Source organism: Cryptosporidium muris, genomic scaffold (genome assembly GCF_000006515.1).
Source record: "Cryptosporidium muris RN66 scf_1106632373453 genomic scaffold, whole genome shotgun sequence".
NCBI lineage: Eukaryota > Apicomplexa > Conoidasida > Eucoccidiorida > Cryptosporidiidae > Cryptosporidium > Cryptosporidium muris.
This window is the reverse complement of record NW_002196570.1, coordinates 793206-818037: the sequence shown is the minus strand read 5'-3', so window position 1 is coordinate 818037 and position 24832 is coordinate 793206. Positions and strand designations below refer to the sequence as shown.

The window sequence follows — 24832 nt, the reverse complement described above, 5'->3', positions numbered from 1 at the left end:
CACTAGACGAGACGCGTTTTAATTTTAGCAGTAGCTACCTCTGCCTGTAGTTATTTCTAAGCGTAATATAACTCATTTTCGTATTTCCATGGTACTCTGTATGTGTATCAGCTACCTTCTTAATTACTTCTTGGATATCTTCGAAGTATTTATTCTTCTTCTTAACTTTCATAGCATCCAAAAATGCTTTAATTTGCATTCTACCGCCAGCTAAGCTTAGTTTGCGGATAACTTCAGACTCCAAATTCCTTGTATTTCCACATGTAGCCGATGATATTACAGAGGATACAGTAGGTGACCTAGTTGTAAACTTCTGTTGTGAATCTTGTGTAAGTATTTTCACATTCGTGGGTATTCCTGCTGTAATTGGGGCAGTACCACTGACATTACTTCTACTTTCTGCATCATCTTCCACCTCATCGGAATACGCATTAAGTTCATCATCAGCTTCCATATCTTGTTGATTAGCAATCATTGTCTTTAATGTTTGACCATATTCTGTTAAAATCTCATCAGGTCCATCCTCCTCTTCTGAATTCAGTGAGTCTATGCCTCCATTATCAGGAATATTCATATCTTCTCTATTAGAGCCTATATTAGCTTCATTCCCATCAATATATTCATCATCATCATCACTCATTTGGCCATCTCCATCATAATCCCAGTTTATATTAGATTTCTTAAGTGTAGTTAGTGAAAGTGCAGATTCTATAACTCTAAGATCGTCTACTTTCTTTTCACTCTTAGAAGCTAATGCAGCCAATCTTCTTTTCTTTTCCTGTTCTTTGAGTCCGAAATCTTGATCATATATATCATCTAATCTATCTTCAATACGCCTTGATATTGTATTTGGTTTTAAATTGGATTTTTTAGGTCTAGAGGTACGCATACTCAGTCTTTCTTCATAGTCATCTGCTTCTTCTACATCTACTTCTACTTTAGTCTGCAATTTAGATTCATGTATCTTTGCTGTCATTGCTGCATCTCTCACTATATAATCTCGTTTTATTATCTCAGCAATATCTGAATTTGAGTCATGCTTGCTCCTGACATCAGGGTGAAAGATAAGCATACCCTTCAAAGGCTTAACCTCAAAATAGCTTCCTTTATCAATAATCACAATATAGTTCTTGCAGTCAATTGCCACTGGTTTTCCAATACATTGCCTAGAATTACTATCACGAATTCTCATGTTATGATATGATATTTTTTGAGTTAACCCTGTATCAAGAGAGTATTCGTGCTTTACTGCTGTTTTAGCTCGATGATCCTAAGAAGTAGAAAAATGACAGTATTAAGATTAGAAAGGAATAAAATGAAGTGCCTTACATCATAGTTTGTATCATATTCAACAAATAACATTCCAGACATATGGTGAGCATAAGTAGGTATGCTGAAACGCCCAAAAAAGCAAAAACTTGCATTGTTATTGCTCATAATAAGTGGTTTTGAAGTTACATCCCTCACTTCCTCAAAGTATTCAGAATAATCACTCATTATTTCCTTTTAAATTTACGCAGATTAGTTAATTATAAATATCAGTAATATTTAGGATATCTAGCTGTAAGATTTGCAGAAAATTGCGATCTTATTAAAAGCGACCCTATTAAAGCAGGGGCAAGAGCAAAGGTGAAAGAGCGCTATATATACAAGCACTTTTTAAAGAAAGTACTAAGGTATAATACTGCTGAAGCTAAAGGTTTAATTAAATATTGATAGCTGTCACATCTATAATGAACACTATTTAGATGTATTCGAAATAAAAAGATCAAAATCAAAGTCAGCATCAAGACGCTTCCCCTTAATTAATAAACCTCGCTGAGTTTGAGCACTATATTGACGTACTTTTAGGCTAGAGTTCATAGTACTATTCAAGTTGTCTTTATTATCAAGTTCTAAGTAATCAACACTATGAGTATCACAAGATTTAGACCCTTTACAAAGACTATCATCATTGGAAGTACTTTTTTCTGAAGGCACACTGACTTGTAGAGTAATGTTGACTTCTTTGTCAAGGATTTGTTTGTACTGGCTCCCAAATGAAGAAATTGCATAATCCCGAGACTTTGCAGAAAACTGAATCCCATATATTTGCTTAAAGTAATTTCTTGCCCTTAAATTACCACCTATATTCATTCTTAGTAGCTGAGATGGACTAAACTTATCTAAGTCCGCAGAACGAACGAAACTTATATGGACGCCCATTTTTCTATGATCTGATGAGCAATTTAAGCAGATAAATATGGCATAAGAAAGAGATACCCATGAAGGATTTCTAGATTGGCAGTCAAAGCAAGTTCTGTTTTCTACTTTGCTTCTCATTTTCTGAAAGAAATCATCTCTAAATTTGTCCATTACGTATCCTTTATCATCTACTGTGGCATTTCCCAATTCTAAAAAACTCATGTTTTACATACAAGTATCCTTGAAATGTAGTAATAATAGTGGCTATTATTTTAATTTAAAAAAAAAAAGAAAAAGAAAAGAGAAGAGGGGAAAAAAAAAGTAAACAAAGATGTGCTTGCGGGGTAACTATAAGAACGAGAACAGCAGAACTAAAAAACATTTTCTAGAAGAAATAAGACTTGTTTAAGACTTTAAGTTAGGCCTTTTTTAATAGCGATATATTTTTGTCTAATTTTTAGCTTCTTCCAAGCAGAATTATTTCTAATAAGCTGTGGATTCCGTATGCAACATGTGTAAATTGTGATCATGAACAGTTGTTCAAGACTAAGATTTCTTGAAAAACATATGTACATCAGCTTCATTCTTACTGTAACAATAATAAATTCGGTTCTTGATCTTATAAAGTTGTAAGAGAACAACTTATGAGATCTATGTATATATGATACATATTGTCCAATTACAACAACCCATGATGCTATTGACTGGGAACTTGGTGCAACGAAATCTATAAATTTATTATTGCCATTTTCTAATACTCTAAGTGTGAAACATAGCCATGGTTGATATTTAGGCTCTGAGTCCTCATTGACTTCTACTTGAGATTTTTTTAGGAAAAATGAAAACCCGCCTTTATAAAATTGACGAATATATGAATTGGAAGTGTAACCATAGTCAAGACCAACTATGTCTTCAAGCTTAATTGACTTGAAAGATCTATTAGATGTAGTGTACTCAAAGGATGAGCTAATCATTCTACAATAACATTTGCTCAGTTTTCCATATCTGCCACTATATTTATGCAGAATAGATCCATTTCTAATCTGAAATACTGAACTAGGTTCTATTGGGGATCCTGGTCTTCCAATGCAATGGAATAACTCTTTTCTCTGTTTAAGAATTTTTTTTTTATCATCAATTATATTCTTTTCTAATTTACTGATTAAGTTTTTCGACTCGTCAATTCTTTTATGCTCATCTATTATAACATCCTTTCTAAAATACATTAAAGTGTTACTGAACTTCTGTATACTGTTTTCGACTTCATCGAGGTCGGTACGAGTATGTGCCACTTCCATAGTTAAAGCTTCCGTACAACTTGTCATATCCCCAAGAATCTCCCTAATTGTCTCATTCCTTTTAATTATAAGATTTTCCAGATATTTAGCAATTTTTTCAACCATAGATTTGGATTGAGAGAGCGAAATGTATATATCTAGTTGTTGCTGCATTTTTCGAGCCTCATTCTCCAACTCTTGATGAGACTTCGATAGAGCTTCAAATTTACTTTGTAGTTCTTCATTTGACCTCATAATTTCTTCATTCTTCTTACTTTTACCAGTGACTTCACTTTCTAATGAGCTAAGTTTTTCTTGCATACTCTAAAAAAAAAAAAAAGGATCAGGCTTCATGATTTTTGTTTTGAAATTGTTTATACTCACCTTCATTTCAGATTCAGCTTGATCTAACTGTTTTTTCACTCTTGCATACTCAATATTTTGTCTACCTAAAATCAGTTGATATTCTTTTTGAGTCTGATATAGTTCTTCTTGTGCACGGTTCCCTACTACTAACAGACTTTGTACTCCATCATGCTCCTCCTGCAACTTTTTGTATTCAGCCACTTTAGCCTTGAATGCTTCTTTAAATGATTCTTTCTGTTCAGCTACTTCTTCATATCTTAATATGAGGTGATTATACCTATTTTGCAATTCTTCACAAATAGATTCAATTTTGCTTTTTTCTTGGAGAAGTACCTCAATTTGTTGTTCAGATTTTTTTTGAAATTCACATAAAACTCCTTTAGCTAGATCTTCAGTTTTCCTTTTGTCCAGCGATGAGGTTTGTATATTGATATTTTCAATTTTAGGAGATGTAGATTGGTTTGTACCCGCATGTATTGAATTATTACTTAGTTTTCCAATGTATTTATTACTTGAGCTGTCTTTACTCAACTGTTTTGGAGCTGCGCCAAGATTATTAGCTAAATTCTTAATATTCTCACTCCAAGTCTTAATCCTTTCTTTGTCATTCCTCAACTTCTCCAATTTCTTATAAGCTTGAGCTGTAACATCATCACTTGTCTTATATTCATCAGGCAAGGATTTTTCACTAGCTTGCATTCTATTTACTAAACTATGACGATAGATAAACAACTGTGGACGCAGTTACTAGAAGTGCTATGATTTATAAAGAAAAAAAAGTGAGTAAGACCGAGAATCTATAAATGACACTTTTTATATCTCCACATGTATAGCGCCAACAATATGTGCAAGTGAATTTTCGTAATAAGGGGATTATTAATGAGATTAAGAAAAAGAAATAACCATAAGTTTTAATGTATTATTCAACTGTGTTTATCACACAAACTATCAGTTAATATTTAGAATTATTCTGCGGCATTCGTCTAAAAAGCTACGTGTAAAGAGCGCAATGGTTTCATAAGACTAGAGAGCTGCGCGTTTTTTAAGATTGCCAATTTTCTAAGTGATTCAACTATATCTATATAATCATAATATATATACGGTACAAATATTACTATAAAAAGTAAGATAAGGAAAAATGCCAACAAAAAGAAAAAGAAAAAAAGATCCAAGGAAAACTTAAAAGATAATCCAGCAAATCTCCGTACACGCTCCTTCTGTACTTTTTTTTTAAAGGGGCGATGTGATCGTGGAAGTACTTGTCAATTTTTACACACAGCAGAACCCATTACTAAACAAAAGCCCTGCTGGTACTTTCTTGGAGGAAGTTGTACTAAAGGAGCTGAGTGTCTTTATAGCCATGATCTTAGCCAATTTCCTTGTAGATACATACATACTATTGGATTCTGTAGAAATCTACAGAACTGCAGATTTAGTCATAGACTACCATTGTATGATAGCCAAAAAGAGGAATTTGTGCGTAATAATAAGGACTACTTATTATTATCACACAAAGATGGAGGTCCTAAAGATATGGATCCATCCAAAAGATGGTGGGAGCCATATTTACAAAAGATAGTTAAAGAAGATAATAAGGAAAGTAGTGACAAGATTATGATGAATAAGTTATACAAGGAGTGCAGAGAGGCAATACCTGATTCCATTAGTACCTGCCTACTAAAAAAGCAAAATGAAACCATAATAAAAACGCATCTAAAGAGCTCTAGTATAATATCCAGGGATAAAACTTTTATTCTATCACATAGTCCTGCATCATATCACTCTACTAACTCATTATCATATACTTCGGATTCATTAGAATACAAAGACTCCCTATTTAAGTCATTGGTATGTCCATATGTAGCTACCATCAGCAATAATAGAAAAAATGATATACTCCCATCTTATTCTCCAAAACACATCATTTGGCAGTAGTTCCTTGTTATATCCTGACTTAACCCTTAATATTTTTTGGAATAGAAATAATAAAATGTAGTATTAGTAACTCCTAATATTTACTTATTTAATTAAACTATATTGTACTATAGTATGGGACTGTGTTCTGAGTTATTACTACTTTCCAGTGATGTAAGTTTGCACAATGGACTTACTGGTTGATTGCACTGTCCCACTCAATTGATGATGTTGACTTGATGTGTATGTTCCTAAATATCTCTGACTTTTCTTTATTATAAATTGGATTCACTTTTGTTTTTAACACTTTTTTACATAATGAGTGAGTTTTCACGTATTCTCTAACTTTTTGTTCACAGAGGGATTTATCTTTTAGAAAAAGGGCTGCAGCATTACTATTGAGAGGATCCATGGGATTTGAGTATGTTAGTAATTGTGACAGGAATATGTCGAAGAAATTAACTAAGGAGTATATTGGAGTCCAAGTTTGGTTAATTATGTCAAGATATACAGAGCCAGAATGTTTGTCAATATTAGGATGAAGAATTTTACTCATAAAACCAATTGAAGGTGATACAAAGGGGTAATCATCAGGTAGGGTAACATGGACTTTCTAAATTCCATCTTCATAAGTAGTCTCTTTTGGCCCACAAAATATAACAAAAAAATCCTGTGCCGAAGAGTTATTTAACTCTATCTTGTATCCTGCTATGATTAACTTTATAAAATCACATTACTTTCTTGTACAAGATGACATAACATAAACATTAATATTTGGAAATATGCAAGGGTTTTCTAACCTAATGTATGAAAGTTTATATAACAATAAGAACTAATTAAAGTAATTAGATGCTTAAGATTTGATACCTTTAAATTTTTTAGTGGAATATTGCACACATTTCCACTAGTAACAATAGACTATTCATGCATGCGCGCTAATCTATTAAGGTTTATTTACTCCTAGGATAAAAGTTACTTTTTTTTCTTATATAAAGTAGAATATGTATTAATTGTTACATTTTCGTATAATCGTTACATTTATGATGGAATAAGATATATAGACAATTAATTGTTTAAATATATAGTACCTGGTACATTTTATTATTTTTTTTCAGTTCTTTAATGAAGTCACTTATATATTTTTTTTCTATTACTTATGGAATAATTCTAACACTTTCAGTTGTCTGGTTCCTGTTATCCTTCATGGAGTATTGCAAATATAATCCGGCAAAATTGTCATGCACTGAAGAACGCTCAAAATTCTATCCTTATGAAAGGCTTGATTATGGTAGAGTTTGCTTCTCACATTTGTTCATAGGAGCCATTATATATAGCCCTTTTAGAATTATGATATTTATGGTATGCGCAATCTTTACTCTCATTATATTATTGTTCTTGATTATTCTAGATAAATTACTTCCTGTTAATTCCCTTTGGATTTATAAATATATCCACAGCTTGACAATTAGATTTATTGGGTATTTTACTTTGTACGTATTTGGAGCTACAAAGATCTTTCACTACTCTATTTTACTTGAAAGTGAAAATAACACATTATTTTACAAAGTGGAAACTATAAAGAATTGCCCACCAACGGATAAAGTTGTCACAATTGTTTCTAACCATATTTCTATACTGGATATATTATTTTTCTTAAAATATATTTCATGCAACTTTGTAGCTAGAAGTGAAATCAGGAAAAGTGCAATTTTTAGCTTGATAGCAGATACAATTGGATGTATTTATGTTGATAGAAATTGTGCAGAAACTAGGAAATATGCCAGAAAAGTGATATGCAATCAGCAGCGTCTCAGATTTTCATTCATTAATAAAATAAATAAAGTAGGCTATTTATCTCACTCGGATACATTGAAATTCAATACTTCTTTTTATTCTACAAAAAGTACCCAGAGACATTTCACTTGTAGGTATGAGCTTCCACTTGTCATTTTTCCTGAAGGTACAACCTCAAATGGTTCAGATATCATTCCTTTTAAAGTTGGTGCATTTGAGTCTCTACTACCGATACAGCCTGTCGTACTTTCATATGAATCATCTTTTGTTTCTCCAGCCTATGATATTCTACCATTTTGGGTTTTGCTTAGTCTTCTACTTTGCAATACTGGAACGATCACAATCTCTGCATTTTGGTTACCCCATACTAATCCAGCAAATAATAACAAATCACCAACATCTGTTTACAAATTTTCAGAAGATATTCGTAATATAATGTCCTACATTCTCAAAAGTTTAAATAATATAGATCTAACTGTGAATAAAGAATATATCTTAATGGTTCCTTATACTCATTTGTACTCATCAAAGCTAAAACATCATATTGAACGTTTACATATAGAAAATAATAATTATGTGGAATCTAAACTTGCTAGTAAAATTGGATCTGGTTTAAATCAAAGTTTGTCAGAAAACACTAGTTCATTAAGACTGAAGCATGAATATATCCGTAAACTGAAAGATAGCTAGAAGTTATTGACAAATTACACTTGCTTAATTTATAAATAACAGCTAGATTGTATACTATAATATTTTTATAAAAAAGAAAAATAGTGATTTAAAAAAAAAAATTAAATTTTCAAGCCATACTTTTTTCTGATATCACTCTACTTTTATATATAAACAATACTAAAAATTATAATTATTTAAGCATTGAATATACAAAGATTAACATAGAGCCTTGATAATAGTCAATTCTATTTGAAACAAGCTATCAGAACAATATATACATTCAATAGTTGCAGATATATTTCTTTTTCTGGATGCTAAGTCTTAACAGTTAAATATCCATTTAGTAGAGCCTAAAGTGTATTTGTATTTTTAGTTAAAAAGTAATAGTATTCTATTTTAAATAAATATTTAAGACTAAATAATTAAATATAAATGCACTTTATTGTAAATTAATAAAACACATTTAATAGTCAGTAGCTATTATGAGACTGAAATTTCCAAAAATATGCTTCAGATATCCTATTAAATTTGTGTTAATTCTTTAAATTGTATAATTGTTTTTGTAAGGTATCTTATCTGAGTTTGTAAGTTTTGTTTCCTTGTGTATACAGCATATTGTTTAAATACATTATAATTAATAAGAAAATTGAGTATTAAAAGTTCCTAAATTAAAGAATATGTAAAATTATACAATGAAACTTTTTAATATATATATACTAAAAACTCAGACAAGAGGATTAGTTTTTCACTTAACCACAAGGATAACTATCATACATAAAACCTAATTAGCAATCATGACTGTTTAATACCCTACCAGTTTTATCTGAAGCCTCAGCTTGGAAATAATACTATTTTCTGATTTATCAAATGAACTTTAACACTTCCTAGAATATATTTTGTACTATTAACTTAATAAGTGCTAAAATTTATAATGAAAATCTTCTGAGTTTCTTCTTCAACATTCACATCGCAACAAATTGAAAATATTTTAGCTGAACTTGCAATTCTTGTAAGCAAATCTTAAATATTGTCCCTATAATAACACAGATAAGTCAAAATTAATTAATCTAGTTGATTATAGATGGGTACTAAAAAAAACTATTGTATAGCTAAAATAAGCATACTTTTTGTAGTATTTGTCAGGGTTTCAATTGATTAATGTGAAATACTTCCATAAATCGAGACAAGTTCAAATATGATTAAATTAAATTTGCACTAATAGAAGATATGGTGTTTATTTAAGTAAATTGAGTTCTTTCAAACTATGACCTTGTTAAAAATAAGTTGTCAACAACATAAGATAATCAGGTACTAAATCTAAGTCAAATCTAAAAAAAAGAATAACTTCTTTAAGCTAATCTGACTTATTAAAACATTTTAGAGATTCCATAATATTATATACTACCATATTTAGATATCAGTGTATACTTCTAAATTCTAACTCAACTTGAAACAAAAATTAAGTATTATCCAAAATACTTTTTAAGAAAATTAGAATTCAACGATTATCAGTGCATACTAAAATATAAATAATAAATTATACTAATAAAAATAATATTTAACACTAGAATAACATTCTTGTTTTTCTTCAAAAAGATACCTTTTAGAGATTAACTGTGAGTAGCTAAACTAACCTATATAACCAATAAATCTAAATCCAAAACAATTTGAATATATTGCACCTTATAATTATATTGTGAATTAGGCTATTTATTTAATAAAGTGCTGAGTAAATATTTTAAGATCTAAGTTATTTCTATTAGTCTACATTTCCCGCAATACTTCAGTAAAATAAAGGCATATCTCTACTTCTATATAATACTTGAAACTAAGTGGATAAGTATTATATATATAATTATCTCTATCTCTTTAGTTTGAAGTTTATGCACTAGTCCTCAAGTTACTCCTTGTAAAGTAGAACATCCAATAATAGTAAGGAATCATGAATCTATATTAATATAAAAAATCAAGTTTTTTACTTAAAGTAGAAACTACTATACTATATAAGCAATGTTCAGGATAAATTTCTATAACTAAAAGTAACTATGAAACTTTTCATTGGCTATTAATATTCATGAGAATATAATGCGGTATTGCAATACTTTATAAATACTCCTTTGTACCGCATTTAGTTGGTTCAACTTGAGACAAACGTAGCATTTGAAAATTAATAGCCCTTTTTTTTAAAAGTTTCCCTGGATAGTACTTTATTTAGGGTTTAAGAAGAAGGGGATAATAATTATAGCAGGTATAAAACCAGGATGAATGAGCTGATTTACAGATTATGTCTGTAATAATTATATCTTAGTCTTGACCTGTCACTTGCTACAACATTTATAGCACAAGTTTACTTGCAATTAGACCTATTATTCATTTATTTTATGAAGTTAGTTTGTAACTCAGTGGTCCTACTAGCTGAACTCTTGATGGTGTAATCTGATTATTTCTAATATGACCCATACACGTGTCATATGACCTTAGTACACTCGAAATACAAGGATACAAGAGGTGACCATCCTTATCTTTATTATATGCAAGTTTAGATATCGATTCGCCCCTAGCTATACTCTGTTTTAATTGCCAATCAGCCATGACCTTGTAATCTGTACCAGATTTGAGTGATGGTTTAGAAGTTTTTAGCAGAGCACTTACTTTTCTCTTTGCCAAATTTGAGCTTATTCTACGTCTCATTAACCTTGTGTAAAAAACTTTCCTACTATTTGTATTTGTTTGCTGTGAGTTCATACTTAAATAAATTCCATCCAACTCTTGCCTAGTTAGACCCTCGTGTAGATCTTCTATTTTAAATATTCCAACACTAACATCTTCTTTAACATTTAGTGACAAGGGAGATGTTGCAGATAGTTTAAAGTCTAGATATTCTTGTTTTAAATTTCTTCTTTTAAATTTAGGATTCATTTTCTGAATAGCTGTATTAGAATAGTCAAGTTCAATACTATTTGTATTATTGATTTCATTACTCTTCGCCAAGTTCAGTTTTGTATTAATATTCCGGAAATATGTATGCTTAAGTGTTTCTGGATTTTCCATATTGCAAAGTGCAGAGCTCTTCTGAAATTTGTTGACTCTACCAAAACAGCTATGAGGCCTTGTTATATAGCTAGAGTGGCCTGTTTTAAATGATGTGGATTTTTGAGGTGTTTTCTTAAATATGCATGGTACTTTCCCCATTTCATAACCAATCTGGCCGACTGTTGCCTCATTTGGTATATAATATAGTGAAGCTGGATGAATCAAACTTCTAGAATTTAAATTATGGTTACCTTCAGCAAAGTTATTCATCAAAACATAATGTGCTGATACTGGCCTACAATTATCTGGTACTGCTATATATCCCACTGAATTGATATGATCTCTTTCTTCAATAAACTTCTCTCTATTACCATTCTCAATGTAATTTGCATATGAATTTATTTCATTGGAGTACTTTAAAATAAGATCAAAATCGTCTGATTTTTTAATATCCTTAGTCCGGAGTCTTTCAAAATGTGTTTTCACAAATTTTTTAGTTACTTCTTTGAATATATTTTGATCTTCAAAAAGGTTTATATAAGGAACTGTCCTTCCAATTATTTTCGATGATGAGCAAATGTTTACAACTGAGCAACTAAACGAGTTAAGTACCTCTAGAGTCGATAATGAAATATAGCCCCGTCTCTCATTATTCTTGAGAGTATTAAGCTTGGAACATGATGAAACTTTTAATTTGTCCATAGTTGCTTGTATTCCTGGCATAGTTAACTACTCAACAGTTGCAAACAAGTGTGGTAATGGGAATGATCTTAATTTTTAGTGCACTTAATTGTTAACTAAAATTATTCAAGTCACTTAAGTTAAATATTAGATATGATTCGTACTAAAGTATAAATACAGACAAGTTGGTGCACTAGTTTTACAATTATGAAGTTCTTTATCCATTATACTTAACTAGGCGCTTACTCAAACGGGTGAAGTTGCATGTTTATGAAACTTTTAACATTTTTACACTGAGAAAAGCAATACAAATATTAATTAGAGTGACTATCTACAATAATACGACTATATACTTGCGAGTCCTTTATTTGCAAGCTTTATATTCCTTATTTGATACATTTGGAGTAATTATACTCCTATTTAAATGGAAACTGAGAGCTTTAATATTGATTAAATACTAATTAACTTTTAATTTTTTTTTTTTAATATATACTTATAGCTAATTATACATTACACTAGTCATGCAATTTGGATAGTGTCTTAAGCTCCAGAGTTAATTATATAATGGGCAATAAGTGAGCCTTTTTGCTTAAAATGATGGCTACAACTGAACGTCAAAGTAAAAAGTACTCTAAGGCACTCAAGAGAGAATGTAATGGATTCGTTTTAGATTTACCTCTATTTATAAATGAATTAGACAGTAGTATATCGAATTTACTTGGCAGTAAATTATCTTTTTTTTGTGAATTTGCTCCACCTAGTAATTTACATGTCAGCTCAAATGACATTGTAGTTGCAACACCACAAGGTTATTACAATGAAGAACAACTTAAACAGCTTGCGCTCATTATTGACAAGATACGAGGACTTTCAGAATTGAAACTCTGCAGATACTTTGAGATTTCCATTGATATAAAATCTCATGACGTATTAGCTGGATTGGATTACTTCCTACTTGACTCAAATAGTTCCAGTTATTTTCAAAACAAGGAAGTTATTGAAGACAAACAAACTAACTCGTATTATCAAAAGCTTTTAAGAGAGAGTAATAGTAAGCACATAGAAACTACACTTCAACAAGTTTTTGACGAAAATATCAAAAATAAAATATCAACAATACATGACTTGATGGATCACTTTATTCATAGGACACAAGAACTAATAGCAAATTCAAAAGTTAGGCTTGAAGAAAAATCAATAAATATAAATAATATATTAAGTGAAATTCAAAATAAGGTTATTCTACGTGAGAAAAAAGTTAAAGATCTCAACAACTTAGCATGGAAAATTTTAGAACATTATAGTGATGTAGGAGATGAACTCCTAGAATTAGAACCCTCTGAATCAAATACAGCTAGTGCTTTTAAGCCAACAAACGATGAATATCACACAGAAATCCTTACTTTAGATGAAGCTCTTAAGAGAAGAATATCGCATGGGGGATTTGGGTTGCCTGAAGATTTTGGTAATCCACAAAAGCTTCTACAACTTGGGGAGTTTCCAGGAGCTCCACATAATATGGATGCAGTTAAAAATGATCACTTGAAATATAGGGGATCAAGTACTAGTCACTTTAAAGTAGTTAACCAATCCAAGAGCTCTCTTTGGGACCCTATACAAAAAAAAATATATAGTATACACGACTTATATCACAATTATGATAACAAATACAAAGAAACTATTCATCCAGCAACAAATAAACTACTCTTAATTCAAAATAGAGGCGAAGTGCCGTTTAAAAGAGAGACGAGCTTGATACACAGAAATAGAAAAGTGAAAAAGTATGATCCAATTATAGAATATGGCAGACACAGTATCCAAGCTAAAATATCAAAAAATCACAAAATTGACTTTAAGGATCACTATCCCACAGTATTCAGTTATCTTGGTCGTCCAATTCCAGAGTTGAATCATCATGACCCACCACATATAACTAGAAGAGCAATAATAGATTCAATAAAATTGTCAATGAGTACAGATGCTTCTCGAAATATTATTTGGCAATCATATGGCAGACCTCTCCCTCCAAGACATATTCAGGAAAGTAACAAATTAGAAAATAGCAAATTAGAATGCTATTCTCCATTAGAGCATACCTATGCTGATAGTCAAATTGTAGGGGCTGATGTTTACTATGTACTAGTTTAAAAGTTTTGTATTGAATATTTTAGGAGAGATATATTATTAATTCAAAGTCTATTATATGGAATTTGCTGTTGATCTTGATTGTGCTTGTTTAATTAAATGCTGAACTTCAGGTGCATCTGGATGAACTTTCATTGTATGTTGAGTAAGCCCACTTTGGTTTCTGCACTTTCTCTGACAGTAACGGCAAATAAAATGTTCATTGTTCTGTATAGAATTGATATTATTATTTGAATTAGTTGAACTACCTAGCATTGAAATTCCAACACTGTTTCCAACTATATCATAGTCTAATATACCAGATGTTATAAGTTCATATTCTGTTCTTGGTATAGAACTACTATTTGAGCAGTTATTAGAAATATTAGCTTCAGACATGTGCTTATGGATGATATTATCTGTATTATTTGGATTATTAGCTCTATAGTCTATTGAGTTTGGGTCATAGAGAGAAGTTGGAGTTGTATTAGATGTTAGGAGAGGTGAAGTGGTTAATATATTTGGACTGAGGACAGAATTCGGCTCTGAGTTGCTAAGAGTCGATTTTTTTACTTCTAAAGAATAGTCACTTGGAAATATAGGACGAATAACATCATTGACAGATATATTCTTTTGAGCTTTAGGTTGATTATTTAGGTGTGCAAGAAAGATCAGATTTCTCTGTAACCTTGAAAATAAGGCACGTACAGCAAAGTCATTGACACACTTGCCCTTATTAAGAAATACATGCAACCCATATAATAATTGGTGGTTTTCTTCAATAAGCTTTCTAATAATATCTACTGTGACATATGATATTGAGTTACTTGCCATGTATTGAGTACTTACTAATGTATGACATGTCCTATTATTTATTCCACTCGAAGTATGACTGTTTGAGATATGTTTATATTCTGAAGAGTTCATATATATGTTTGGATCTGTCATAAGTTATTTCTGTTACTAACCTTTTTCCCCTACAAATATCAACTAACAAGCGGCACCACCTCTGGTTCGCTACTTACCTATTATGAAAAGAAGAGAAAAACAACTTTTCGAGAAAACTTTCTTCTAAAGCTGCAAATTTCTCCTAATTATGAGAATAACAGCTAATATATTATTATACTGGGGTTTTTGTAAAATTTGTATTATGTAGCGACATTGTTACTATAATCGGTAGTGAATTTTGGGAATACTAAAGCAAAGATAGGAAGAATTAATACATCAAATAACGAAGTTGAATTAGAAAGTAGTAACTATTTAATTATGGCCAGTTGTATTGAGTGTGGGAGTTATGTGGCTGAACTATATAAGGAATATAACTCAAAATATTCGTCTTTCAGTATGTGGAATATGTGGGTAGATTACTGATAAATATATAGAATTCAATAGATTAAACATTATTATAGCATTAATACTACAAAACCGCAAGTACACGGATATGTATTATTTAGTAGATCCCTTTTAATCTGTAAAGAGAATACTCTAAACTTCTTAAAGTACTTCTGTGCAGCTGTTATATTTGAAGCACATATAAACTTTTATTCACTTGGTTTCAAACAATATGAAGCTACTTCTTTATTTGTAGCTTGGATTAGAAATTGTTCTTATATATTCAGTATTTTATTCTTCAGAGATATATTCTATTTAGCTCTTTTTTGGTTCAATACTCTTGTGTTCTTTATCAAAGATGAATATACAATTCTAAGTTCAAAAATTACTGAATATTGGTATAGATTTTTACTAAAACAATGTGACTTAGTACTTAGACTAGTATTTAGGAGTAATGAATCAGCTTTATACCATGTGTTAAGTGTTACTTCTCAGTCATCAATTAGAAGTATATATCTTAGCTTCCAATTATGGACTGTTTTATATTCAATAATAAAAATATCAAGCTGTTTATTAACTGTACACACAGCTATGAACATATATTTTAAGATAAGTCCTGTGAAAACATAAGGGAATAAGTCAGTTTATAATTGAATATAGGTGTCTCATTATTACCATACTAATGTATATATTTGGTAAATTAGTCATTATTTCCATGTTAATATGGGATAAAGATATGAATTTGAGACTTCTTGTCGAAATATTTACAACTGCAAATGCTACCTCTATGCATGTCTGAATACAAATTCAATGGTTTTTTCCCATTAGCTATTGCGTATTTAGCAGATTGTGCAAAGTTACTTATATTATTTTGTTTAATTAAGTATATTACTAGATTAATGCAATATATATAGAAGTTAAACACTCCAATAACACCTTTATTCACATAGTTTTATTAAAAAGTGAATAATTTGAGGTTTCTTTTTTTCTAGGTAATAAAAAGTTTTAAAAGTTATAGAATAAAGAGGAGATAATTTCAAACAAATTTAACTACAAAAAATTCAAGAATAGCTTATGATTTTTCCTAATACCTAATTATAGTATCCAAATATTATTACTCTGAAGAAAAGTAGATTTCATCTCTTCTTGTAGTATGAAGATTAGTACTTTCCAAGTAGTTGCAATTCAATCTCTTTATTTGATCAAACAATATACTTATTTATACTAAGCCTTTTTTTAAAAGTCAGTTCTATATTCAGGATTTGTTTTATGTTAATATCTTGAGTACTTTAAAATTTCCGGACTCAACTTCGTATATATTTGTGTTAACTTTCTTAACCAAAATACATTTAAATCATTAATAATCTCTAGGCATTCTTTTTATTTATGAGTATATATCTTTAAACTATAAAGTGCAGATTCAAACCTACAGTAAATATTTAAGAAAGTGATTTAAATAACCTTTTGATGGTAAATATCCCAAACTTCATAGATAAACTATATCATTATAATATCTTGGATAGTTCATAGTATATCAATATTTAAATATTTTGCTATAAATGACATCAATTTATTATCACTACGTTTATTATTTCTATACTTACAAAAGAAGTGAATATTTACTTTTAGTTAGTTTGAGTGTGCAAATTCAAAGTACACCTTCTCCTTTCTATTGAAGCTTTTCTAACTAGAGTAATAGTTGAGTGCACTATGTTTCTAATATTATTAGTTTATTATACCTTCGCGGTGTGTAAAATAGTGAAATCTTTGTATGTACTTTCTCTAAGCTTGAAATGAGTTCTTGTGGAGAAAAAGAAAAGGTGGTATTTTGACATAGCATAAATAATGTTTTATAAGAAGTTACATTATATGTGAATGTTGAAGCTGTTTATTGGGAACAATTGAAGTTCGAAATAAGTTCACTTAACTATTATCCTTATTTTTTTCTTCTCTTTATTTGTCTGGAAAGTTCACTGTATGACTCGCACTTTTGTGACTGAAACTTCCAAATATACTAAGTTCTTATCAAAATATATTAGTAAAGAGGTTCAAAACTTCTTTGAAAATATGACTATATTGCAAGTGTATTTATTTACTTCAGTACCTAGCTTGTAATAGAAAGTAGTTGTGAACTTTCTTATCTAATATGAATATATTTTTCCTTTTTAATTTTCTTAATACTCAGAAATTTGATTAGTAAATGATAATATCTATAGCTAAGGTTGATTATTCATAGGGATTCAAGTTTAGTTTGATAACATTATTCCTATCCCTTTGCATTAAAAGTCATATACGTGAATTGGCTGCGTGCTAAATATTACACATGATACTAACTAAATATAAGAAATATGAGCTTAAAAAGAGAATTTTTAGTCAATATGAACTTATCATTAAATAGTAAATTTGATACTTTCCTTAAGGTTTTTGAGCTACAAAGCGGGTTTGTGTACTTTTTTAAATTATACCTTTAGGAAAAGGTAATTTTGACTTAGAAGCTAAGTTATTCATATTAGTTCTGCTAGTATACTCTGAACCACTAAATGTAAGTAAAATATGAGCTCTGTAGTTAAAGATATGCTTGGAATTTCTCCAAACCTGAAGATGGTTTCTCTTATGAAAGAAAAATTAAAATATGATACCTCTTCATTACTCAATACAAAGAAAGATAAAAATTTAAGAGATTCTATGGTTAGTATCCCTATTCAAGCTTTTTCTGCAACAAATTTGGCAAATAAGAAATCTGCTAGATGGAAGTGGGCAACTTTCAGCAATCCTGCACGTTATGATCAACTTTCTTTAAAGCATTGGGTCAAAGTGACATCTGAATATTTACCTAATATTGAATCTAACACAAATTTTACTTTGGATGATAGTACTAAGACTCCATCAAATAAAGAGACTGTTAATAATTCCCAATCTAAGATCTTGATAAATAATTCAGCAAGCAAAGATAGCACAATCACACAAAGCAACTGTGCAAACGATAATGCAGGTCAATATTTTTTCTCGAAGTTCAATAAACATGTGACTGTATATTCATATCAGCCAGAGCAATATACGAAATTTATAAAAGATTTAGATAATGACTGGACTGAAGAGGATACTTCCATACTCTTCAATCTATGTAGAGATTTTGATCTTAGATTTATCATCATACATGATAGATATAATCCCCCATCAGGAAGACAAAGGACTTTAGAACAATTAAAGCTTCGTTACTATTCAGTTTCTAGAAAGTTGGTTGAAGTCAATTTTGATATGAAACGTAGAGCTCTTGGAAATTCCCCAGATCCAGCTCTTCTAACAGCTCTTAAAGAAGAGAGGAGTCGTCATCCATATATTAGGTTTATGTATAATTTTGAAGCTGATAAAAATCGAAGACACTTCTTAAGCTCTAACTGGAAAGAAGTGGGGATTAAAAAAGAAGAAAGGATTTTACTGGAGGATATACAACTAAGAGCACAAAACTCTAATAACAGAAAAGCAACGCAGAATACACAAGCAATAGGCAACTTGTTAGATTTAGGAAATGTGGAAGATGAAGAGGAGTTTATATTAAATCAGATTAAAAGTATAGGTAGTTTTGGAATGAAAAAAAGTGGTGTTACAACAGCCGGGACATTGTGCTATCAACATACATCTGCTCTACCTAGAAAGCACTCTTCTGAGATTGAGGGATTTCTACGCCACTTCAAACTTGATACCTATCCATTACCTTATTTAGATTCAACTATTGCTGAACAATATGTTGCAGTAAGGTGTGACCTTGCAATCTTATTTTCTGTAAGGAAAAAGTTGCAGCGATTGAATTCACTAAAAAATGCATGGCAAGAGAAGTTGCGAAATGCAACTCTTCACTCTGATGAACAGGGAATATCTCAAATTGGTGATGTTGATGAAAAAGGAAGATTTACTAGCCAAACTACGCGGAATGCAACTTATTCTTCAGTTGGTATATCTCCCTCAACTACTACTCCGAGAAGTATCAGCTATAAAACTAAAACCAAAACTTCTAGAATTATTCAGGATGCAAACATGTTATCACCTGTTCCATCTTCTGCTACCCTATCTACAAGTGGACAAACATTTTCTCACTCAGTTGATCCACTACGTCGCGATACAGAATCAAGTGATAAACCAAAAAAGAGGTCAAAAGTTCATATTAGTAAACAGCATACTTCTTCAGAAACTATAAATGAACAAATAGGATCTACCCAAATAACTATTGGTCAGTCTACACAAACAGCGGCACTTACAGTGAATAACGATGGAGTAAGTCATTATTTGATAAGCTCAGAATCAAGTGATAACTTTAGAAACGTCTAGACCTTTGTCCTGAATATAAAAATTCAGATCTATTATATACTACACCTCTTATATACAAGCTATTAAAACACATAGTCACGGTCAACATTTACTCCATTAAATATCTCACTGCAAGACCACAACTTAACACAGCGATCAAAACCTACAGAGGCTATCTGCGTTCCATTAGGGGATATATCTATTCCAGATATTCTGTGGTCTTCAGAAACCAATATTTTAAAGCATGTATACTTTTTTCCAGATAAATTAGTCTCCTTGCCATTATAAAGGGAGTTATGAAGATCTTGAGTTGTCCAGAATTTTATATAGCCATCATATGCTACAGATATTAAGTAGCGGCCATATTTAGGCTCATAAAGTACTTCAGAAATGCGTTTTGTATGCCCAAATATACAATGTTGTAGAGGTATCTTAGTATTGCGTAAATCCCAGATTTTTATTGTATTGTCACTTGAAGCTGTTGCTAGTGTTACACCACATCTTGGGGAAAATTTTACAGACAGTATTTGACCTACGTGCTCAGTTAATGGCATTATTAAGTAACCTGATCTCAAATCCCATATATTTACTATACCTCCAAGATCACCAGTTGCAAGTAATGCACCATCAAGATGTATATCAAGTCTATTAATTCCACGACTATGTCCCTCTTGGATTACTACTTGCTTCCCTTTTTCAATGTCCCAAGAACGCCATGTTTCGTCATTACTTGCAGAAATAATATACTTAGATACTGGATGGAACTTTACACAATTAACTGTATCTTCATGATCTTCAAAACGCCTAGCAATTACCCCATTATTGTTCCAAAGATATATATGGGAATTAGCATCACAGGAAACAATGTAAGATAGATCAATGTCTGTGGATATCCAGTCGATATCATTTATCTTATTTTTATGACCTTCAAAGATTTCAACCAAATTTAGAAATTCTGAGTCCCAAATTTTTATATTACAACTCACACCAAATGTTGCAATTTTCTTATTTTCAGGAGAAAATTTGCATCCCATTAGAGGACGACTGTCTGCAACTTCACTATACTTCAATGTCATTTGCCTAGATATATGTAACAAATATTCACATATATGAGCTTCCATTTGCAAGATATCAACATTTTCTCTTAAAGTTCTGGCATTCTTAAGTCTTTTATATGATAAAGGAATAGAGTAGGCAGCAATAGTCTTACGAAAGGCAACTAGGTCTTCATCCCCTTCTGTAAAAAATCTTTCTATTTTTTGTTCAATATCTCTATTTGAGTTTTCCTGTGACTCTCTTGGATCTTCCTCAATAATAGTGGAAAGTCGTATACGGCGTTCATATGGTCCCTCACCAAAGTAGCATATTGGGTGTCCTAGTGTACGAAGGGTAGCCTTTACAACGTCGTCATTAGTAGGAACTGTGACACTTGGCCCCTCATGTAACATTATATATAATTCCCTAAGTATATTTAAATATAAAGTATATTACACTTATCTCCTTCAAACTAATTAAGCCTCATATAAGGAGATTGATGCCAAATTTTATGCAAGGTTTAAAGGTCTTTTTGACACGTTTCGCAACACTTATACCGCCATTTCCACTAAATTTCTTATTCTTCTATACAAATAGGTAGTGCATAAAGTAGAACAAGTGCCGGATATATTATCGAATTAAGTACAGCAAGTAGATGTAGTAGCTATAAGTTAAGAGGGATATAAAGGTATTAAAAACTAGAGTAACTGTCTTATTATCATTATTGACAATACAAGTTTAGTAATAAGTAGATATTAAAAAAAGTCTCATTCTTATTACCTTAACTAATGTACACGTATAAAAATAAACCACGAGGTAGTACTTTAGAATAGCAGATATTTTGAATTCTACCCCACATTTTTGGAGGGAAGTAGTCTATCAGTCGACAAGGAGGGGTTAACCGCACTTGGAAAAAAGGTGAACTGCAAAATAATACTAGATAAAGAAGGCGCAGAGTTCTCTTGAAATACTACATAAGTATTCATTGGTATTACATCCAGCTATTCAATGAACTCAAACTTAGTCAATACTGAAATATTGAGCAAAGAAACCGGGTTGGACTCCTTAGGAAATACTAGCTGTATATACCCTAAAGATTTAACAACTCAAGAACCTGTTTCAACAGCACTAGATGATATTAATTTATGTGCTGAGATATCACCTGCACTTTCAGATGTAGAACCTCCTAAAATTAAGTCTCCTAAGAACTCAAGTCCATCTGGAAATTTTATAAATTTTGGACTTAGTGGTAATCAAACAAATCAGAGAGATACAACTATACCTATCGGTCAAAGTCATCTTTCTGAGGTATTAAATCTTGAATATTTGGCATCTTATCACAAACCAATAGAATTCAACTATGAGAATAACAATGTAGAAATTCTTGTGACTGGTGCTACTGGATTTATTGCATCCCATATAGTAGAGAGATTGTTATTACGAGGATATAAGGTACGTGGTACAATAAGATCTTTAGAAAGTAGTACTTATAATTATCTTGAGGCACTACCTTATGCAAAACAAAACCTAAGATTAGTTGAAGCTAATCTCCTTAACTCCTCAATATGGAATGAGGTTATCAAAGATTGCCAAGTTGTAATTCACTGTGCATCCCCCTATTCAATGGATTTTAATGATCCTTATGTTGATATCATAAATCCAGCAGTTGAAGGAACAAAAAATGTGATTGATGCATGTTGTTTATGTAATGATGTTAAGACTGTGGTTCTAACTTCTTCAATAGCTGCAATTGTAGGTGATTATGAAAATGGCAAAGTCTACTCAGAAGCTGACTGGAATGAGGTCAGTAATCCCCTTATTGAACCATATCTATATAGTAAGACTGCTGCAGAGCGCCTAGCACATCGTACAATTGATGAACAACGTCCTGATTTAAATTTGATAGTTGTTAATGTAGGGATGACTATTGGACCATCTTTTCGCACTGATATTAATCAGTCTGTACAATGGATATATGACATGATATCAGGAGGTATTCCTACTTTAGTCGACTTTCAGACAGGGTGGATTGATGTTAGAGATGTTGCTGAGATACACATCCGCTTATTTGAAACAAAAGAAAGTCATGGTAGATATATTTGTGTTCAGGGTATGCATACATTACAGGATATTGCTCGAATTATTAAAGTCACAAAACCTCACCTAAAAACTCCGAGTATTGTAATTCCAACATTTCTTGCGAAATTATTTATCTCATTGTTTACATCAAAGAGTGCAGCCTGCTTCTTAAAAAAGACCATGGGGAAACATATATTGATTAGTAATGCGAAACTTGTTTCTCACTTGTCAGACTACAAGTTCATACCTATAGAAGAATCTCTAACAGATACTTGTACCGATCTTCAAAACAAATTCAAAATACAATCATCTCTCTTCAGTTTCCTAAGATCCTGAAATTTTTATAGTATTACTAAAAGTGAAATTCAGCTGTCTTTAGTAACAGTAGTTGCCTATGAGTTAATAGTCTATATTCAAAGTACACTCTAGGAAAAATCTTGAATTAAGCAGAATTATCTAACTACTTTAAAAATAACTTTGAAAATCTACATGCCCCTACCTTCTAAGCTAACCTTCATTGCATGTTTTGCAACTTTTTTCCCTTTATTTCTGTGTATCTGCAAATTTGCTATAGTACTATCTACAACTTTGTCTTCTATAGAATTATTTGAGCTATCATTCTGAGGTACTATTTTAAAATTGTAACCAAATGTTTGTGGGATTCTTGCAGTTCTAGGATTTTCAAATAATTTACTTGTACCCTTACTTTCACTATTATGAGAATGGCCTACAGCAGATATAGATTTGTTCATGCTAGCTGAGACTGTGGGCGGAACTGGTGTATCTACAGGTGAATTATTTTTCACTAAGGTTTTAAGCCACCGTTGTACCAATGAACGAATAATCTGTCTATTTTCTTGTGTTTCACTAGGATTTTGCCATAATTCACATAATCTATGGCCTATTGTTGTTCCAATAAGATCATCCTCTTTAATGGGAAGGTTGTTAAGCAAATTTAAAATTTTGCTCCTAAGTGCTAAATTCGGCAATGTTCCATCTGGGAGTGTAGATAACCATCTATCAAGTACGTCAAATATTCCTTCATTAATAAACCATCGGGACCACTTTGGCATTGCTATTTGTTTGCAAACGTCATCAATCATCCTTAGTTTATGAGCAGCTACCCTCCCTTTAGCATAAGCCTCCTCGTCTTTAATAGCAGCAGTATTCATACTCTCAAGGAAATTCCTAATTCTTTCTCTAGCATCTGATTCAGAGATATGATTGTATTTATGTGAATTACGTTTGGTTGTAGGATTAAATTTGGATTTATTAGCTATACTACTATTATCATCTTCTTCATCTGATGACCTTATCCCTCCTTCAACATGAATAATATCATCTTCATCTAATTCATAATCAGAGCTTCCATCCTCAACAATAAAATCCTTCAATACATCACTTTCTAATTGAGGGATAGCATTTCTCTTTCTCATGTTACTTTGCATATCATTTTCTTCACCTAGATTATTTAGTACTACTAAATTATCACTTTCCAAAAAGATATCAGGATTCTTACTAGAGAGCTTTGTATATAAGTCAGATTCTTTGAGAGATTCTCCACTGCCTTTTACTGATGCATTACTGCCTCGAATCTCATCTTCATTAATCAGTAATTGGTTACCGAGATCATCTTCCACAACTTTATCCTCTTCTAAAGCATCATTAGATAGCATCTTGCGGAATATAACAAACAAGTTGCCAGAATTCCAAATTTGATGCTAACTTAAACTAGGTGGTTAGCTGTACCCAACCAAAAAAAAAGTTTAAAGCGCTAGACATGCAATTATGTAATTTTACTATTTTAGTTAAAAGACTATCTTTTAACTTTATACAAATAATAATAATATGAACTACCTGATTAACTATAAAGTAAAAAACAAGAATAAATAAACTAAAGATAGATTTCTTTGTGTTGGTTTGGTTTCATCATTCGCTGCTTAGGCTATATATAAAGCGGTAAACTTATGGGAGGTACTTGCTGTTGTACTTTAAGCGGTTTGGATAGAAGAGGGGTACCTAGGAGAGTCGTGTTT

The 24832-nt window shown here is 31.1% G+C and overlaps 12 protein-coding genes and 1 pseudogene across 12 annotated transcripts, besides 7 other annotated features; 5 read left to right on the top strand and 8 right to left on the bottom strand.

Annotated features, from left to right (window-relative positions):
- Window positions 1–34: 34 nt before the first annotated feature.
- Window positions 35–1497, bottom strand: CMU_040850 (uncharacterized protein; the record flags this gene model as incomplete). Its single annotated transcript, XM_002139328.1, has 2 exons — window positions 35–1270; window positions 1330–1497. The coding sequence occupies 2 exons, from the start codon at window positions 1495–1497 to the stop codon at window positions 35–37; spliced, it is 1404 nt and encodes a 467-aa protein (XP_002139364.1).
- A 243-nt stretch (window positions 1498–1740) lies between these two features.
- Window positions 1741–2406, bottom strand: CMU_040840 (uncharacterized protein; the record flags this gene model as incomplete). Its single annotated transcript, XM_002139327.1, has 1 exon — window positions 1741–2406. One exon carries the CDS (start codon window positions 2404–2406, stop codon window positions 1741–1743), a length of 666 nt encoding a protein of 221 aa, XP_002139363.1.
- Window positions 2407–2463: 57 nt separating this feature from the next.
- Window positions 2464–2514: a sequence feature (T-rich).
- An 83-nt stretch (window positions 2515–2597) lies between these two features.
- Window positions 2598–4526, bottom strand: CMU_040830 (uncharacterized protein; the record flags this gene model as incomplete). The annotated part of the gene is made up of 2 exons (XM_002139326.1): window positions 2598–3785; window positions 3846–4526. The coding sequence occupies 2 exons, from the start codon at window positions 4524–4526 to the stop codon at window positions 2598–2600; spliced, it is 1869 nt and encodes a 622-aa protein (XP_002139362.1).
- Window positions 4527–4741: 215 nt separating this feature from the next.
- On the top strand, window positions 4742–5762 carry CMU_040820 (zinc finger, CCCH type domain-containing protein; the record flags this gene model as incomplete). The annotated part of the gene is made up of 3 exons (XM_002139325.1): window positions 4742–4778; window positions 4819–4864; window positions 4952–5762. The coding sequence occupies 3 exons, from the start codon at window positions 4742–4744 to the stop codon at window positions 5760–5762; spliced, it is 894 nt and encodes a 297-aa protein (XP_002139361.1).
- Window positions 5763–5934: 172 nt separating this feature from the next.
- CMU_040810 lies at window positions 5935–6483 on the bottom strand (annotated as a pseudogene).
- A 380-nt stretch (window positions 6484–6863) lies between these two features.
- Window positions 6864–8225, top strand: CMU_040800 (acyltransferase domain-containing protein; the record flags this gene model as incomplete). The annotated part of the gene is made up of 1 exon (XM_002139324.1): window positions 6864–8225. The coding sequence occupies one exon, from the start codon at window positions 6864–6866 to the stop codon at window positions 8223–8225; it is 1362 nt and encodes a 453-aa protein (XP_002139360.1).
- Window positions 8226–8280: 55 nt separating this feature from the next.
- Window positions 8281–8335: a sequence feature (AT_rich).
- Window positions 8336–8366: 31 nt separating this feature from the next.
- Window positions 8367–8405: a sequence feature (AT_rich).
- Window positions 8406–8599: 194 nt separating this feature from the next.
- Window positions 8600–8641: a sequence feature (AT_rich).
- A 1085-nt stretch (window positions 8642–9726) lies between these two features.
- Window positions 9727–9769: a sequence feature (AT_rich).
- An 817-nt stretch (window positions 9770–10586) lies between these two features.
- On the bottom strand, window positions 10587–11963 carry CMU_040790 (uncharacterized protein; the record flags this gene model as incomplete). Its single annotated transcript, XM_002139323.1, has 1 exon — window positions 10587–11963. The coding sequence occupies one exon, from the start codon at window positions 11961–11963 to the stop codon at window positions 10587–10589; it is 1377 nt and encodes a 458-aa protein (XP_002139359.1).
- A 397-nt stretch (window positions 11964–12360) lies between these two features.
- Window positions 12361–12413: a sequence feature (AT_rich).
- Window positions 12414–12515: 102 nt separating this feature from the next.
- CMU_040780 (uncharacterized protein) lies at window positions 12516–14069 on the top strand (the record flags this gene model as incomplete). The annotated part of the gene is made up of 1 exon (XM_002139322.1): window positions 12516–14069. The coding sequence occupies one exon, from the start codon at window positions 12516–12518 to the stop codon at window positions 14067–14069; it is 1554 nt and encodes a 517-aa protein (XP_002139358.1).
- Window positions 13118–13140: a sequence feature (AT_rich).
- Window positions 14070–14120: 51 nt separating the features above from the next.
- Window positions 14121–14993, bottom strand: CMU_040770 (zinc finger, C2H2 type domain-containing protein; the record flags this gene model as incomplete). The annotated part of the gene is made up of 1 exon (XM_002139321.1): window positions 14121–14993. The coding sequence occupies one exon, from the start codon at window positions 14991–14993 to the stop codon at window positions 14121–14123; it is 873 nt and encodes a 290-aa protein (XP_002139357.1).
- Window positions 14994–17930: 2937 nt separating this feature from the next.
- On the top strand, window positions 17931–19703 carry CMU_040760 (myb-like DNA-binding domain-containing protein; the record flags this gene model as incomplete). The annotated part of the gene is made up of 1 exon (XM_002139320.1): window positions 17931–19703. The coding sequence occupies one exon, from the start codon at window positions 17931–17933 to the stop codon at window positions 19701–19703; it is 1773 nt and encodes a 590-aa protein (XP_002139356.1).
- A 62-nt stretch (window positions 19704–19765) lies between these two features.
- Window positions 19766–21130, bottom strand: CMU_040750 (U4/U6 small nuclear ribonucleoprotein Prp4, putative; the record flags this gene model as incomplete). The annotated part of the gene is made up of 1 exon (XM_002139319.1): window positions 19766–21130. One exon carries the CDS (start codon window positions 21128–21130, stop codon window positions 19766–19768), a length of 1365 nt encoding a protein of 454 aa, XP_002139355.1.
- A 595-nt stretch (window positions 21131–21725) lies between these two features.
- Window positions 21726–23132, top strand: CMU_040740 (NAD dependent epimerase/dehydratase family protein; the record flags this gene model as incomplete). Its single annotated transcript, XM_002139318.1, has 1 exon — window positions 21726–23132. One exon carries the CDS (start codon window positions 21726–21728, stop codon window positions 23130–23132), a length of 1407 nt encoding a protein of 468 aa, XP_002139354.1.
- A 149-nt stretch (window positions 23133–23281) lies between these two features.
- Window positions 23282–24472, bottom strand: CMU_040730 (uncharacterized protein; the record flags this gene model as incomplete). Its single annotated transcript, XM_002139317.1, has 1 exon — window positions 23282–24472. One exon carries the CDS (start codon window positions 24470–24472, stop codon window positions 23282–23284), a length of 1191 nt encoding a protein of 396 aa, XP_002139353.1.
- Window positions 24473–24832: the final 360 nt, after the last annotated feature.